This window comes from Carassius auratus, chromosome 14 (genome assembly GCF_003368295.1).
Source record: "Carassius auratus strain Wakin chromosome 14, ASM336829v1, whole genome shotgun sequence".
In the NCBI taxonomy this organism is placed as follows: Eukaryota; Metazoa; Chordata; class Actinopteri; order Cypriniformes; family Cyprinidae; genus Carassius; species Carassius auratus.
Window position 1 is genome coordinate 16,046,894 of NC_039256.1, and position 15,610 is coordinate 16,062,503.

At 35.8% G+C, this 15,610-nt stretch overlaps 1 protein-coding gene across 1 annotated transcript; it reads right to left on the bottom strand.

Moving 5' to 3' along the window:
* Positions 1–2,230: 2,230 nt before the first annotated feature.
* Positions 2,231–11,882, bottom strand: srp72 (signal recognition particle 72). Its single transcript, XM_026280290.1, has 18 exons — positions 11,737–11,882; positions 11,121–11,241; positions 9,035–9,158; positions 8,790–8,933; positions 8,590–8,701; positions 7,837–7,868; positions 7,533–7,657; positions 6,560–6,617; positions 6,300–6,431; positions 6,090–6,218; positions 5,945–6,017; positions 5,797–5,861; positions 5,427–5,522; positions 5,165–5,346; positions 4,861–4,998; positions 4,070–4,107; positions 3,833–3,992; positions 2,231–2,949 (listed from the first exon to the last, which is right to left on the bottom strand). The coding sequence occupies exons 1-18, from the start codon at positions 11,834–11,836 to the stop codon at positions 2,781–2,783; spliced, it is 1,998 nt and encodes a 665-aa protein (XP_026136075.1). The 5' UTR covers positions 11,837–11,882; the 3' UTR covers positions 2,231–2,780.
* Positions 11,883–15,610: the final 3,728 nt, after the last annotated feature.

Here is a 15,610-nt window from a genome sequence, read left to right on the forward strand (position 1 = left end):
TGCAAAAAAAATCTGAATATTGAGAAAATCACTGTTACATTTTTCCAAATTAAGTCATTAGCAATGCATATTACTAATCAAGAATTAAGTTTTGATATATTTACAGTAGGAAATTTACAAAATATCTTCATGGAACATTATCTTAATATGCTACTATTTTTTGCCATGAAAGTATAATTTTGACCCGTGCAATGTATTGTTGGCTCTTGCAATAATATACCTGTGCTACATATGGTTTTGTGCTCCAGGTTCACATACAGGTGCATCTGAATAAATTAAAATGTTGTGGAAAAGGTAATTTATTTCAGTAATTCAATTCAAATTGTGAAACCTTGTATTAAATAAAGTCAATGCACACAGACTGAAGTAGTTTAAGTCTTTGGTTCTTGTGATGATTTTGGCTCATATTTAACAAAAACCCACCAATTCACTATCTCAACAAATTAGAATAATTCATAAGACCAATAAAAAACATTTTTACTGAATTGTTGGCCTTCTGGAAAGAATGTTCATTTACTGTACATTCAATACTTGGTAGGGGCTCATTTTGCTCTAATTACTTCCTCAATTCAGTGTGGCATGGAGGCGATCAGTTTGTGGCACTGCTGAGGTGGGATGGAAGCCCAGGTTTCTTTGACAGTGGCCTTCAGCTCATTTAGCTGCATTTTTTGGTCTCTTGTTTCTCATCTTCCTCTTGACAATACTCCATAGATTCTCTCTGGGGTTCAGGTCTGGTGAGTTTGCTGACCAGTCAAGCACACCAACACCACGGTCATTTAACCAACTTTTGGTGCTTTTGGCAGTGTGGACAGGTGCCAAATCCTGCTGGAAAAAGAAATCAGCATCTTCAAAAAGCTGGTCAGCAGAAGGAAGCATGAAGTGCTCCAAGATTTCTTGGTAAATGGGTGCAGTGACTTTGGTTTCAAAATAACAACAATGGACCAACACCAGCAGATAACACTGACCCCAAATCATCACAGACTGTGGAAACTTAACACTGGACTTCAAGCAACTTGGGCTATGAGCTTCTCAAGCCTTCATTCAGACTCTAGGACCTTGGTTTCCAAATGAAATACAAAGCATGTTCTCATTTGAAAAGAGGACTTTGGACGAATGGCAACAGTCCAGTTCTTCTTCACCTTAGCCCAGGTAAGACACCTTAGGAGTGGCTTAACAAGAGGAATACGACAACTGTATCCAAATTCCTTGACACGTCTGTGTGTGGTGGCTCTTGATGCCTTGACCCCAGCCTCAGTCAATTCCTTGTAAAGTTCACTCAAATTCTTGAATTGATTTTGTTTGACAGTCCTCTGTTGGTTGTGTATCTTTTTCTTCCACACTTTTCCCTTCCGCTCAACTCTCTATTAACATGCTTGGATACAGCACTCTGTGAACAGCCAGCTTCTTTGGCAACGAATGTTTGTGGCTTACCCTCTTTGTGAAGGGTGTCAATGATTGTCTTCTGGACAACTGTCGGATCAGCAGTCTTCCCCATGATTGTGTAGCCTAGTGAACCAAACAGGTGTTTTGAGTTGATTAGCTGATTGTCACCATATTCTAATTTGTTGAAATCGTGAATTGGTGGGTTTTTGTGAAATGGGAGCCAAAATCATCACAATTAAAAGAACCAAAGACTTAAAACTACTTCAGTCTGTGTGCATTGAATTTATTTAATACACGAGTTTCACAATTTTATAGGAATAATTAAATAAATGAACTTTTCCACAACATTTTAATTTACCGAGATGCACCTGTATCTGCAAATTTTTTCACACTTCTACATCTGTAGATAGTGCATTATTTATTTATTTTTATTAGATTTCCTTATTAGTGTTATATTCCATTTCTACTGCGTTATGTATGTTGCACTTTGTCTGTACTTTCTTCTGCACTGGGAGCTCCAGTCTTAAGTTAGATTCCTTGTGCGTGTGATCATACTTGGTAATAAAGGTCTTTCTGACTTTTCTGACATGACATCTAAAATAAAAAAAATCCCATCAAGATTTGAGCTTTACAGTGCATTTATTTTCACAAAAATTTTCCAAATCTTAAAAAAAAAAAAAAAATCCACCAGTATTTAAAATTACAAAGACAGATAAAGCAAGTAGAACTAACTGTGGTTTCTGCAAGTAATAAATCTACTGTTTTACAATTGCATTATATTACGTTTAGTGAAATGGTTTAAAAATGAAAATTAGGCTTTATCTAAATAAACATGCACACATTTACATTCAGAGTTCATTGCTTTTTCCAGGAATCTCTTTATTAAGACATAACACTGGAGATCTGTTTCTGAGGAGAGTTTGTTCAAAATTATAATCAGAGTTTGAGCACTGGATTTAAAAAATAAATATCTCAGCTTTGCATGAACAGCCACTTGCTTTATTAAGCATTCATGAACCAAGCAGTGACAAAAGACAGAGAAATCATCCAGGTCCAGAACATATGGGGGGTGGGGGCAAAAAAAGCTAATATAAAAAAAAAAAAAAAAAGAGCAAAGGAGAAATGCCACAGACTCTTTAACATAGATAGTAATGCATGTGGATTGGATGGTAAAAAAATAAAAATGCACTGACAACGGATTCCCAATTCATCCAAACGACACCACAAAAATCACATTCCTTTTCCTCATCCTTCAGAATTGAATGACTAAAACGTTTGCATTTCATCCTCCAGGACACTGGAGCAGGTGGCATCTTTATTATTACAAATGTTTCTCAGAGTTTCAAAACAAAGCAAACCAAATATTAGATAAAATCGTTTCGCCTCCCTCTCTCTATCTACCATCCTCCCTTCCCTCCTTTCTTCTTCTGCGGAGCCTTCTTGCGAGTGGCTCCGGCCGCAGCAGGTTTCTGTTGTCGCGGGGGAAGCGCGGTGCTCGTGGCGGTGCCTGTTCCTGAGCCGGGACGAGGGGAGGTGGGCGGACTGCTGGCTACTTTACTGGCGTCACTGAAAAACACACACCAAACGTATTTCTAATGTTGCTTCCAGTTCATTTGTAAAAAAAAAATAATATAGGGCTATTTATATATATAGGCTATATATATATATATATATATATATATATATATATATATATATATATATATATATATATATTTTAAAAATTTACATTGCAGGTTAAAATACTAATATTTGTCTTAAATTCTTCACTTTAAAAGTTTCAAGGCCTTGTTTGTGCAAAAATACTGGTGAAACGCTGTTAACGTCTATCCAGTCATGTTGGAAATTGTGCAAATCTTTAAGTAAAGTTAATCAAATGCACAATGTGCAAAATGCAACCCTTGTTTGGAAAACCTTGATTGTTATTTGTGATTATTATAGTCACAAACATCAGCAAACTTACTGTACTGATGTGTTGTATTGCATTGGTGCTGTGTGCATTCAGCAGGGTCACAGTTCATCATTTGTGTTACTTGAGATAAAGAGTATTTTGCAATGTTCTTGTTACACCTTACATGTTCTTTCTTTATTAATAACAGTAATTTATGCATAATTACATCCAACTTAGCCTAAACTAGTAAATACATGATAATGATTATTAATATTCAGTACTTAAATGTAAAATGACCCTTATTTCACCTAGTGGCTAAATCAACATCTCATTTAAATGTAGTTGAGTTACTAATGTATGAAAATAAAACAAAAATTGCTGATAACTTTACAGATGTAAAGTAAAACCTCAATTTAAAACAACAAAATGACTAAAACTTCTACTGAAATTGAATTAAAAGTTTTTTTTTTTTTAAATTAATGAAAACAAAAAGATGCTCCTAAAACAACCCTGGCATGCAGTAGTATAAGCTGCATTAAAAGCAGTATGCACACTTACAGCTCGGCACATGCTCCAGATGTCGCTCCCTGTGTGCCGCGGCCGACCTGCTCCTTCTTCTTGCCCTTCTTCTTGCCACGGTAGTACGACCGCTCTCGCATCGGCAGCCAGCGCTCCGGGTCAGGGGTCGATTTGGGGTCGTAGTTCTTGGGCAGTTTACCTGAGTACAAAAATATGAACAACTTTGTATTCTTTGCCAGTGCTAATGAAATACTAGAAGAACAGCAGCAGACATACCTTTCTTCTTTTTCTTCTTCTTTTTAACATCCCCTGGACTGAAATAAAAAAAGATCAATGTGTTAAATGAACAAGAGAGCAAAAGAACTGTAAATACCGGCTAGAAATATCAAGTGCTTTCATGTAGACCAGACATTTTTGTGAGCCAATCCCCTTAGACATAATATATTAACTTAAAGCCCCCTTGAGATTTGAATGTAATATTTTAATAATTCAATTCATTTAATTATTAAAGTGTACAAACAATAGTGTTTTATTTTGCTTTTTTCATTAGAATTATTATATATATATATATATATATATATATATATATATGTGTGTGTGTGTGTGTGTGTGTTTATTTTATTTTTTATCTATTTAATCTTTCAAGTTTTTTAGATTTTAACTAATTTTACAAATTAATATAGAAATATACTAATTACAACTGTCCTGTTAAAATAAAATAAATATTAATAATTATAAGTCTAATTATAAATATATTTTTTTACACTGCAGGTTAAAATACAAAAATGTATGTTTTAAATTCTTCACTTTCAAATGTTCAGATCCTTTTTTTATTCAAGAATACTGGTTAAACGCTTATAACTTCTATCTAGACTTGTTGGAAATTCTGTAAACTTAATCGAACACCCATTGTTTTCCCAAAATGCAACCCTTGTTTGGAAATCCCTGCTTGCATATTTGTGATTATTATGGACACAAACAGCACCAGGTTTACTGCACTGATGTGTTCAGATGGACTGGATTCTGTCTCAAATGTAAATTAGTTTCAAAATGAAGGTGTGCGTTACCCCTGTTCTTTAGGCTGGCTTTCGCCCACGACTTTAGCAGCTTTCTTCCTGATATACGTGGCTCCGTGCGAGTTCTCCAGTTCATCAACGTCCACATTGAAGGACATGGTGTCCGGGGAAGGCAGATGCTTACTCAGACTGAATAAAACCAAGCACTCAGGAAAACACGAGAATATATAGTGCAATAACATACAGCATTTGAGTCCTTCTGAAAAGCAAAGTAAATGTACAGTCAAGTAGAAGGAAACCTTCCTGCTGAGATCTGAGTGGTGTTACTGTACAAAACCGGCATGTTTGAGGATACGCTTTGGCCTTGTCTTGATCCACGAGTGAGTATGCAGAGATGAGCTGGGCCAGCGTGTGGACGTCATTCGTGTTTTGTTTCCACAGCTGCTCCAGATCACTGGTGGCCTCTTTCTTCCGGCCGTGTTTCAGCTTGTAGTTGGCAGCCTCCCGCACCAGAGAGAGGTGGATCGCAGACCCCGGCTGAGAGCAGGTAGATTAAAATATAATTCTGCAGTTCTGAGCTAATAAAGTGTGGCTGAAGCTCCACGGCTCTGGTTTACCTGCTCTGACTGATAGTACTGGATCGCTTGAGTGAAGACGTCAATCGCACTGTCAATGTCCTCTTCATGCGTGTACATCGTGACCAGGGCAGAAAGCTACTCAAAAACACAGGATAACATTTAAAAATATATAGAGCCAAAGGACTGCCAAAACATCAATAACATAAAAATTAAAATAAATAATAATTATAATAATATTCACAAATAAATATAGCAAAGAATGCATTTAATGATTTCCTTAAACACTCATATTTTGACTTCACTACATAGTTTATATTAACTAAAAATATTATAACTTTTTTTAAATCTTAATTCACTTACAGCCTTCGTAAGTCCCTTCAAAAATAAGCACAAGGAAATTAAATCTCACCATTCCTGGTTTATACTTCATCTCGTCTATGGACTTCAGGATGTCACAGGCTTTGGTCACATGACCTGTTAGATTGTACACATCGATTAGATTTCAAATATCCTTGTAGGTTCAGTGTGCTCTCTGTGTGTTTGGTTTGTATCCGTACCTTGCGTCACATACAGCTGTGCCATGGTGAGTTTGATTCCAGAAGCGCTTTCAGGGTGTTGATCCGAGAACCGCTGTAGGGGAGACGGAAACGATTACAGAAAACCACAGATAGCAGAAATGAAAGAGTCAGTAGGACAAAGTACCTGTAAGAGCTCTATGGCTTTGTTATGCTGTTTTTCTCGGCATAGCTGAGCCACCTTGATCAGAACCGGTCTTGGGTGCCCTGGATTCTGGGTCTGCAAGCTTGCCAACATCTTATTGCACTGATCGGCCTAAGGGGCAACAGTCGAGAAGTCAGAGGTCACATCCATCAGAAACAATCATGGAGAAAGCATATACTGTTCGAAACAAACCTGGTTAGTGTACATAGCCAACAGGGCTTTGTTGATCTCAATGGCCTGCAGCTGTTTTTTGGCCAGTTTGTGCTCAACCCCTTCAGCACTGGTCAGTTTCACCTTCTTCTTAGAGTCAAACACGTTTTGGTCCTGGAAGAGCACAGATAAAAACAGCGCTTACAAACAAGCTGAGGGTCTCAATTAACATTCAGCTGACAAGATCTGCCCTTCAGGCATGCGAAGAAGGATATGAGAGAGTTTTGCTTTATATTATTTACCTTGTTAATGGTGATGATGTTATTGGCAGTCACAGCCAGCAGACCAACATCAGTCGGCCTGGACGCAAAGACAAACACACAAACTCACTGTGAGTCTAATCTGGCAACCTTAACATATCAATCAGAAGAAATGTTCTTAAATCCAATGTGATTCAAAGCAGCAAGATAAATAAATGATTAGAATAGAATTAAATGATAGTGATATAAATAAAAACTAGAATTACAAGATACTACTTAAAAGACAGACTAAATACATTTTTATATAAATATTTTCTGCACTTTTTTCCCATTTTAATCACATGAGCATGCATTTATTTGCTGGATTATTAAATAAATGGTTTACTCAAAAATGTTTCAAGATCATTCAAGATGTAGATGACTTGGTTTCTTCCTAGCAACACATTTTTTAGAAATTTCATCACTTGCTCATTAATGGGTCCTCTGCAGTGGATGGGTGCCGTCAGAATGAGAGTCCAAACAGCTGATAAAAACACCACGATAAAATCACATAACTCCAGTTTATCAGTTTATGTCTTGTGAAGAGAAAAGCTGTGTGTTTCAAAGAAACAAATCCATCATTAAGAAGCATCTAACTTCAAACTTATTATTATAAGTCCAAAGAATGGCAAAAAACGTTTCTTGATCTGTACATAATCCACTCCTGACTTTTTTTCTGCGGAAAGCAATAATATGGATAGAAATCTCTTTTAGTTGGAGGTAATGGTCTGAAGTGAAAAACCCCTTAATGATGGATTTGTTTCTCACAAACGTCTAAATTAATTGATGGACTGAAGTCATGTGGATTATCATGATGTTTTTATCAGCTGTTTGGGCTCTCGTTCTGACGGCACCCATTCACTGCAGAAGATCCATTGATGAGCAAGTGATGTAATGCTACATTTCTCCAAATTTAGAGTACATTTCCATTAGGACCCCTGTTGAGTATTTTAAATGTGCAGTCTGTAACACACACTTGAGTTTAATGACTTGATTGTAGAGTTGAAGGGCGTCTTCGGTTCTGCCCTGTAGCTGCATCACATAAGCCATCTGAGAGTGAATGATGGCCAGTTCAGCTTCAACATCCTCCTCCGTCACATCCTAAATGATTCACAATGTATGGCAACAAATCAATCAAATAATAGCTCCGCATTATTTGAGGTATTGATTGAAATCCCTATTAAGGTGGTGCATGTAATGCTTAAGTTAGCAAAACCCAATAATGAAAGCATGTAAGTGTTGCAAGCACATCAGATCACAAATATAGATTAATTACTCACAGAATCCTCAGCCAAAGACTTCCTACACAACTCTGGAAAACACAAAGAGAACAAATAAATAAATCACAAACTGATTGACTCATTCATGTTTTTCTCAGCCAACTCACGTTATTCTTAAAAGCTGCCGAGACTCAAAGCGAAACTGTGTAGGTGTCTCGCAGAGCTAATTTTATCAAAGCTGGCACAGCATTAGTGATCCGTGACTAGTGTGATAGAACCTCGTTATTACACACAGTTGCAGGAGAGATTTAACGCTAACTTTCATTCATAAACAGAAACAAAACAAGGAAGCACTTTACCACCCACAGATTTTATGAGCCAAACCTAAAACTGAAAATGCCTATTTGAGGTTTTTCTGACAGTAAATAATCTGCCTGGTTTGGATTGCACAACATGACTTCCCAGCAGTTCAGCACACTCCCACAGGATGTGAGAAGCATGTTAATTTAAAACACACTTCGTAAGAAGACCCCTCTGATCTCTGGATGTTATAGAGAGATGGACTTCATCAAGAAGGCATTTTTCCAATGCATATTTAACCACAATTATTTTATAATATTGCGAAATATTACTACCGGTACTATTTGAAATGCCTGTTTTCTATTTGAATATATATTTTTGGAGCATGCATATCAAGTATTTATATGAGTAATGATGCATATGATCTGTGTTGACTATTAGCTTTCTCCAATGATACAAACCCATAGTTTGCAATCTCTGGTATAACTCTACAATAAAGGAATGACCTCTGACCTTCAGCCTTCTGCAGTTTCTGCATGGCCTGGGTGAGCTGCCCTTGACCAATCAGGCAGCAGGCAGCGTTGTAGCACAGCTCATATGAGCTCTCCGGTAAACCCAGATCCTCCTGAATACAAACCAAAGATGAAAGAAAGGTAAGACACAACCACTTAAAGCAAAACAACACATTTCCACAGATGATGTGCGTTCCTCACCGCAGACGTGTTCTCCCAGGTGCTCTGAGCCGCTAATACAGCCGACAGATTCGTCTTCCTCTCCTCTTCATAATCGTCCTGAGTGTTTCTGATCATGTCTTTATAAACGGCCAGACACTCGTCATACCGCTCCAGTCTGTACAACTACACACACAACTGCATCGACTTGTGCATTCGGACATGAAAAGCAAACCTCTTGAACACTGATAAACAGCAAATGCTGACACAAACTACACGACTCTCACCACTTGGCCGTAGAGCTCCTTGATTTTGTCTGTCTGCTCTGGGATCCCCTGGATAGTTTTCAAAGCGTGGTCCACCCTGTTCAGACGGTATTCACAGTAGGCCTTCTCGAACCCGATCATGTCACTAAAGACACAAAATACAATGAATAATTTTTATTACATTGAAAAAGGATGCAGAAAAGGACAGAAACCTCCACCAAATTCAGCAACTCCTAGAAGCATGCTAATGTAAATGTTACTGTATATATAAACTGCACTGTATACTGAACAAACCTGATTTCAACACATATGAACCAGCCAAATGTCTTTTGTGTTCATTAGAATAAAGTAATGTGCAATAATACATTGTTTTTAATGTAACTTTTTTTAACTTAAGACAAAACTTTACACTAGGGCTGCCCTCGACTAAGGATTTTTCTGGTCGATTAGTAGCTTATTAATAAAGCATTTAAATCATTATAATGAGCCTTTAATTGCCTGCATAGTCTAAACGCACAAGTACACAGAAAGTTTGCCACAGCGCATGGCAGAAGTAATGATTGTGAATGTGTCAGTGAAAAACATTAATGAAACTGCATTAACATTTTAACAATTCTTTGTTTTCTGTTTGTCAGTGATGACGTTGGCGAAACTGACTCATCTCAGGAGCATGCACCTTGTTTCATACAGATTACATAATCTGAGAATATTTGTTTTTTCCATTTGAACTGGTTCATTTGAAAGATATTTCACTCTCTATAAATATATTTTTAATGTCTGTAAGGCAAAGACATACACAGCGTTACACGCTCAAGTTCACAGAGATGGCAGAAAGTGCACTATGTTGCTTTTATTATTTTACAAAAGCACAGTATTTGTGAGTGCACACAAACAAAGTTTAAAGTCTTTACAGATTTGAAAGATGTATTCCTCTTATCTGTATGAGCAAAAATTACTCTATTTTAAGAGCAAGGAGTGCCTCCATCTGTCCTGCAGTGAGCTACTGTTCAGCTTCCACACTCCACACAGACACAATATCAAACATCTTTCCTACGTTAACATTAGATTGAGCAGCCATGTAAAATTGCTAGTATTTACATATTTTTAGATGATAAGCCATATTTAAGTTCGATGAATGACAGGCAAACATTTGGCTGTCCTGCCTGATGTATTGTATTACCAAAGACCAGCAGTTAACGATCTGTCCATCACGAACTGCATGCCTTAGCCTGTGAATGTTTTGTTTTCGTATTTTTATGCAACTAATAAAATATTGGTCAGCCAAGTCTCTTCTGGTCAACTACCGATAAGTCCAAACGACTGTCTTGATCCAAAAAAAGTTTTTGTGTTGTGTATCTTATGATACATTAAAATATTAATGCTCATACAGCTTGATACAGTGAGAATATGTAGGATAGTTCATAATAAAATAATTTTATTCAGAGTGCCAATTTGAGCCAACATATGCAATTTGGTACAGATTCTGATGTTTATATGGGCAAAACATAAGATGAAATTCTGACTGTAACGTAAATAAATCCGATCTTTACAACTGTATACAAGATACATAAAACAAAATAAATATCAGTCATCTCTAACAATATGTAAGATTATATTTAAATGCTTAGTTTGATGATCAAAACATACAGATTGAGAGATGAACAAATAAACATTCCTCAAAAGCCTTTTGTTCATATGTAATAAAAAAATTATTTACGGACAATCAAGTAAACCCAAGTTGCTTCCAGTAACAGTAAATATTACTAATAATATGAAAGTTATTCTTACATTCACTTCATGCAAATCAGTAAATATTTCACAGCAAAAAGACACATGAAGCACATGCTTAAAAGGCTTTTTTTTTAAACAAAAACGATCAATTTGATAACAGAAGGCATTATAATTGGCTTAATTTTTCAGCAAAGATAATGTCGATCATTAAGGGGCCTCAGAAATGTATACAGATAGCACTGATTAGTGTGTGAGGTGATTAAGATTATTGTACACAGAGCTAAAGAATGAAGATAACAGTATGTTAAAAGGTGTCTGGGTAGAAAGCTATTTCTAGTGACTTGTTTTTCTCTCTACGTGTTTTAGACCATCTCACCTGGTCAGGGATTTAGTGTGAGTGTTCATGACATTCAGGGCTTCTTTAAAACCTCCATTCTGGATCAGACAGACGATTTTACATCGCAGGGCAGTCACATCATCTTTATTTTCATGAAGAACTGCAAACAGGGAGAAAGAAAGAAATAGATACATCATTGTGAAACCTCAAATAACGATTTTTACATTGATATACATACAATTATCACTGCAAAAAAAAAAAAAAAACCAATACATACACAATAAAATGATAGTATCAAGTATATATTTAAAAACTAGTACTTGTACATCTTTAAAGTTAAATGTAAGATGAAGGCATTTGAAAGCATGTTTACATTTAATCCAACCCCTTAGGACACGTAATCACTAAGAACAGACCCTTCAAAACACCTGAAAGTCTTGAAGACTGTCATCACACTCTTTAAGAGCTTCTCAATAGTTGTATTATTAAAATAAACATCTCAGTTGACTCAATAAAATATTACATTTATATAGAAAACCGACATTGGCTAACGGCAGGTTAGACGCACGCTACGGGAGACATGGAGCTAAACAGTGTTTTTATCTACAGTAAGAGAAATCTGGACAAAGATATGATTAAGATGTTTTCATATTACTTTTGTTGACAGCTTTCAGGGCTCTAACAAAGTCGCCGTTCTGTCCGCAGCGGTTAATCTCGGTCCAGAGAGCAGAAACGGGGCCCGATGCGCTCGCCATCTTTAGCCATATGAGCGGAACAACGGACCGGGGCAGAATAAAAGTCCCACAGTACTTCAAATACACAATAAAAGTCCGCGATTTAAAGCGTAAACACAGGACAGGATAAAAGCTCAGTTTGAAAGAAATGTCCCATAATACATTAAACTTTAACATTATTTTGGACTTTTTTATTTTTATTTATTTATTTATTTATTTATTTTTTATTTTTTTCACATCATTATCCTTGCTGAGTTTAATTACCAAATGTGATTTAAAAGGATGTGAACATACCTGTTTTTCTACAGTCTATGGAACATAAATTTAATTATAGTGAAAAGGTAATAATTCGAATTTTATAACTATTACAAAAGTTGAAGTATGAGTACTACACTACCTGGCACCCACACTACACTACACTACACTACCTAGTAAATAAAAACTTAGAGGTAGTTTTTTTTTTCTTTTCAATGATTCGAATCATTTTATTGGCCCCTTTTCAGCCTGTAGAGTGTTTCTTTTTTTTCTTCTTCTTTTTTTACACACATCCTGATAAACACCGAAAAAGTTAAACAACTTCTATTCTTGCCTATGTGAACGGAACCCTATCTGAGGACATAAAAAATTACTTTTTATATGTTTCAGTCGTAAATAAAGTCTTAACGGATACAGAATAAATTGAGCACAGCTGAGGCTCATTTAAGTTTCAGCATGGGATGTGAATCATAGCATCCTCATATTGTTTGCACACTAGGAATTAATGCTGGTCCAGGAAGAAAGACTTGCATATTTTTACTAAAGCAGAGGCGTATATTACAGGTCAAGGCCATGTCACTGAGAGGATGCTAAAATGAAACCAAAAAAATTTAAATAAAAAAGAAACACATACAACTGCTAAAATATAATAGAAACAACTGATAAATCCAATAAATACATTAAACTACATTATAGTAACTAATGCACTTTAAAAAGCATGCTTTAATGCATGTAAAATCCACTTGCAGTCTATAGATTCCCCCAATGAATGTGACTTGAATTACTTTAAGATTATGGTTAAAACACAGAGATGTATTTCTAGTGATCTTTCATCATATCTGCAAAAGATCAGCGACCTGATATGAGAAACTGACTTGTCAGATTCTAACGCTGTATTTTTGTGGTCAGGTTAAGTAGGTCATTATGTAATCACCAAACATTTTAGCTCTCTCTGCTTAGAGATATCAGTTAAATCTACATTTCTGCTGCAGCTCTACATTGGTTTTCCATTAAGCCTTTTCTAGAAAGCCATCATTTGGCACCAGTTCTTGATATACTGACAATTGATTTATTTAATGTATTGATTTCTTCGGGTGCTCCATGAACTTATTCATAACTGCATTGAACCCCTTATATTCTCTCTTATATCATTTAAAACAGTTCTCCCTAAAATGCTCATATATAGAAATTGTTGGCATACCTCTTGTTTTAACAATTTGCACCACAAGAGGGCAATTAAAATCAGTTCACATTTTCACTTGGAAGTTTGTCATGAGAGCACAACTGTCACTTTATTTAGACTTAATCAAAGACTTCAGTGAAGCAAGATGATGAAATCGCGATACTAAAATGTCAGAAAGTAATACACGCAATGGAATTGCGTCCCCCTTTGTTATAAGCTGTGGTTGCCATGAAAATATAAGCCTAAAATACAGCCTAAGCTTTTTAAAGTTATTTGAGAAAAATGAACGGGGCAGTTGATGTCAGCCAATTTGTTGCCGATTTGAAATATAATATTTAAACATGAATATGGCAAGCAGTTTTTAAGATTTCCCTTTTAAAATAGTTGAAGGCATTGCAAATATGGCCACCAACTCAACAGACTTTTCTTTAAATGGACCTCTGACTTCGTTCATTACAGCTAGTCTTGAAATTAGTTGTTTTACTGAAGGACATTATTTTCTCTAATGGGAGTGATAATGGATCATTTAAAACACATAGTGTGCCATACAGGTATATGTCAAATACTTCTAAATTCTTAATTTTATTAATACTGTGCTTATGCATTTTTAAATAAATGTCCAATACATTACATTACACAGCTCTCTAGTTTATAATCTACACTCAGCCCATAATAAAACAGATCATCTTGATATATATAATCAAAGGTTAGATTTCAGTTAGTCATTGCTGGCAGTTCTGCTTATTACACAGGTGTTCAGATGATTCAGTCAAAGCAGTAAATCTTCAGTCTGGGCCCTTTTCCAGAGTCTTGACCATGACATGTTTTTCTGTCTTCCGGCGTTAGTGCTCATGTCGACTTGTTAAAAAAGAAAATACCAAGAAACTGTTTCAACTTCAAAGCATAACGATGTTTAACTGGCTTGGGTATGAAAGAAAAAGTCTTGTTGGTTTGATCTCCACTAATTGTAATGTTGGCCATTAAAGATGAAATGTCTGAAACATCTCATCATCTAGCTCGTCAGTGACGGTTGAATAACTGGAATAAGTACTCCTACATAATATTTATACATTTAGATTAAAGATAATATCTGCAACCTATCCAACAAAGTTGCTTCTGTACCACTGAGTAAGCCATGAACCAGTGTGTCAAACCAACACCTACACTGCACTTTGCATGTATGCCATTGCACACAAATCCCTGAGCATCTAGACTCTGCAAATTAGCTAAATAATTAAGGATAAAAAAAACCCTGAGACCAGATTAAGGATTCTGTCTGTATGGAAACAGAGGTTAGAGGAATGATATCAGTGGCGTCACTTTCTGATAGAGGTATTTCCAGGCATCAATATTAGTGTGTGGGCTCTGAAGTAGGATGTCTTTCTCTTTTGCTCACCATAGGACTCCACCGTCAAGAAAAAAAAAAAAAAAAAAAACACCACCACAGATGTTTCCACTGAGCTGATAAAAATGAAATAATACTGGGATTCACTGCTCATTTGTGCATTAAAATAAACACTGAAAATGAACTCTGCAATGGGCTAAAAGTGTCTACATCTGTTGCTTGCCCATTTTCAAAAAAACAAAACATAATTTCATAAAATGAAACAATGTGCATAAATAAATAATAATAAAAAACAGGATAAAATAGATAACACCTAGATTAGACATCAAAACTATGACACAAATGAGTAAAGAAGAATTTTGAAATAACCAAAAAATATTTAAATAAATCAGCATCATTTCAGATTTGAGCTTTTTTAGCTGTCACTGACTGGAGGAATGTCAAATAAATAAAACAGATATGGCCTAATATAAATAAAAAAAAAAAAAAAAAAATCTGAGTTTGTTTTGGCAACCGATTACACTGTAATACCCTCTGAAGTAAGGAAAAAGTAAATCTAAGTATGTTGCTCAGGCAAAGTTTGTCTTCTCCTTGTTTGATGTCAACACAGCAAATTTTTTTTTTTTGGGGTTAATGAAAGTCTTCTATTTTTAGAGCATGAAAAACAGGCCTATAGCTTTCCTGTTGCACACACACACACACACACACAAAGTATTGAGTCATATACATCTCTGGAAAACTCTGTTTTCATGAGTAACTGTTTAAAAACCCCTTTGTAGTCCCTAAACGCTCAACCGGTTTTAATGCTACTCCCTGGTGACCTTCACAGTCCATCGCTTTCACTTTTAGTCACGGGTCGTGGTACTGGGGTGTCTCTAATGGAAAAAAAGATTTTTGTGGTTGAGCTTTTACAAGAAAATTATTGTGTATAAGAAACATCTTCCAGCAGTTTCCAGTAGTATCTCACTTGTGAAAAAGATAAATCTATTTTTCTAACTGATGTGACTTCTAA

Coding starts and splice junctions, on each gene's coding strand:
- srp72 (XM_026280290.1), bottom strand. CDS start 11,836: ATGGCGAGCGCATCGGGCCCCGTTTCTGCTCTCTGGACCGAGATTAAC. Junction 7,658..7,836: donor AGTCTTTGGCTGAGGATTCT/GTGAGTAATTAA, acceptor TGAATCATTTAG/GATGTGACGGAGGAGGATGT. Junction 6,618..7,532: donor AATCAAGTCATTAAACTCAA/GTGTGTGTTACA, acceptor CTTTGCGTCCAG/GCCGACTGATGTTGGTCTGC.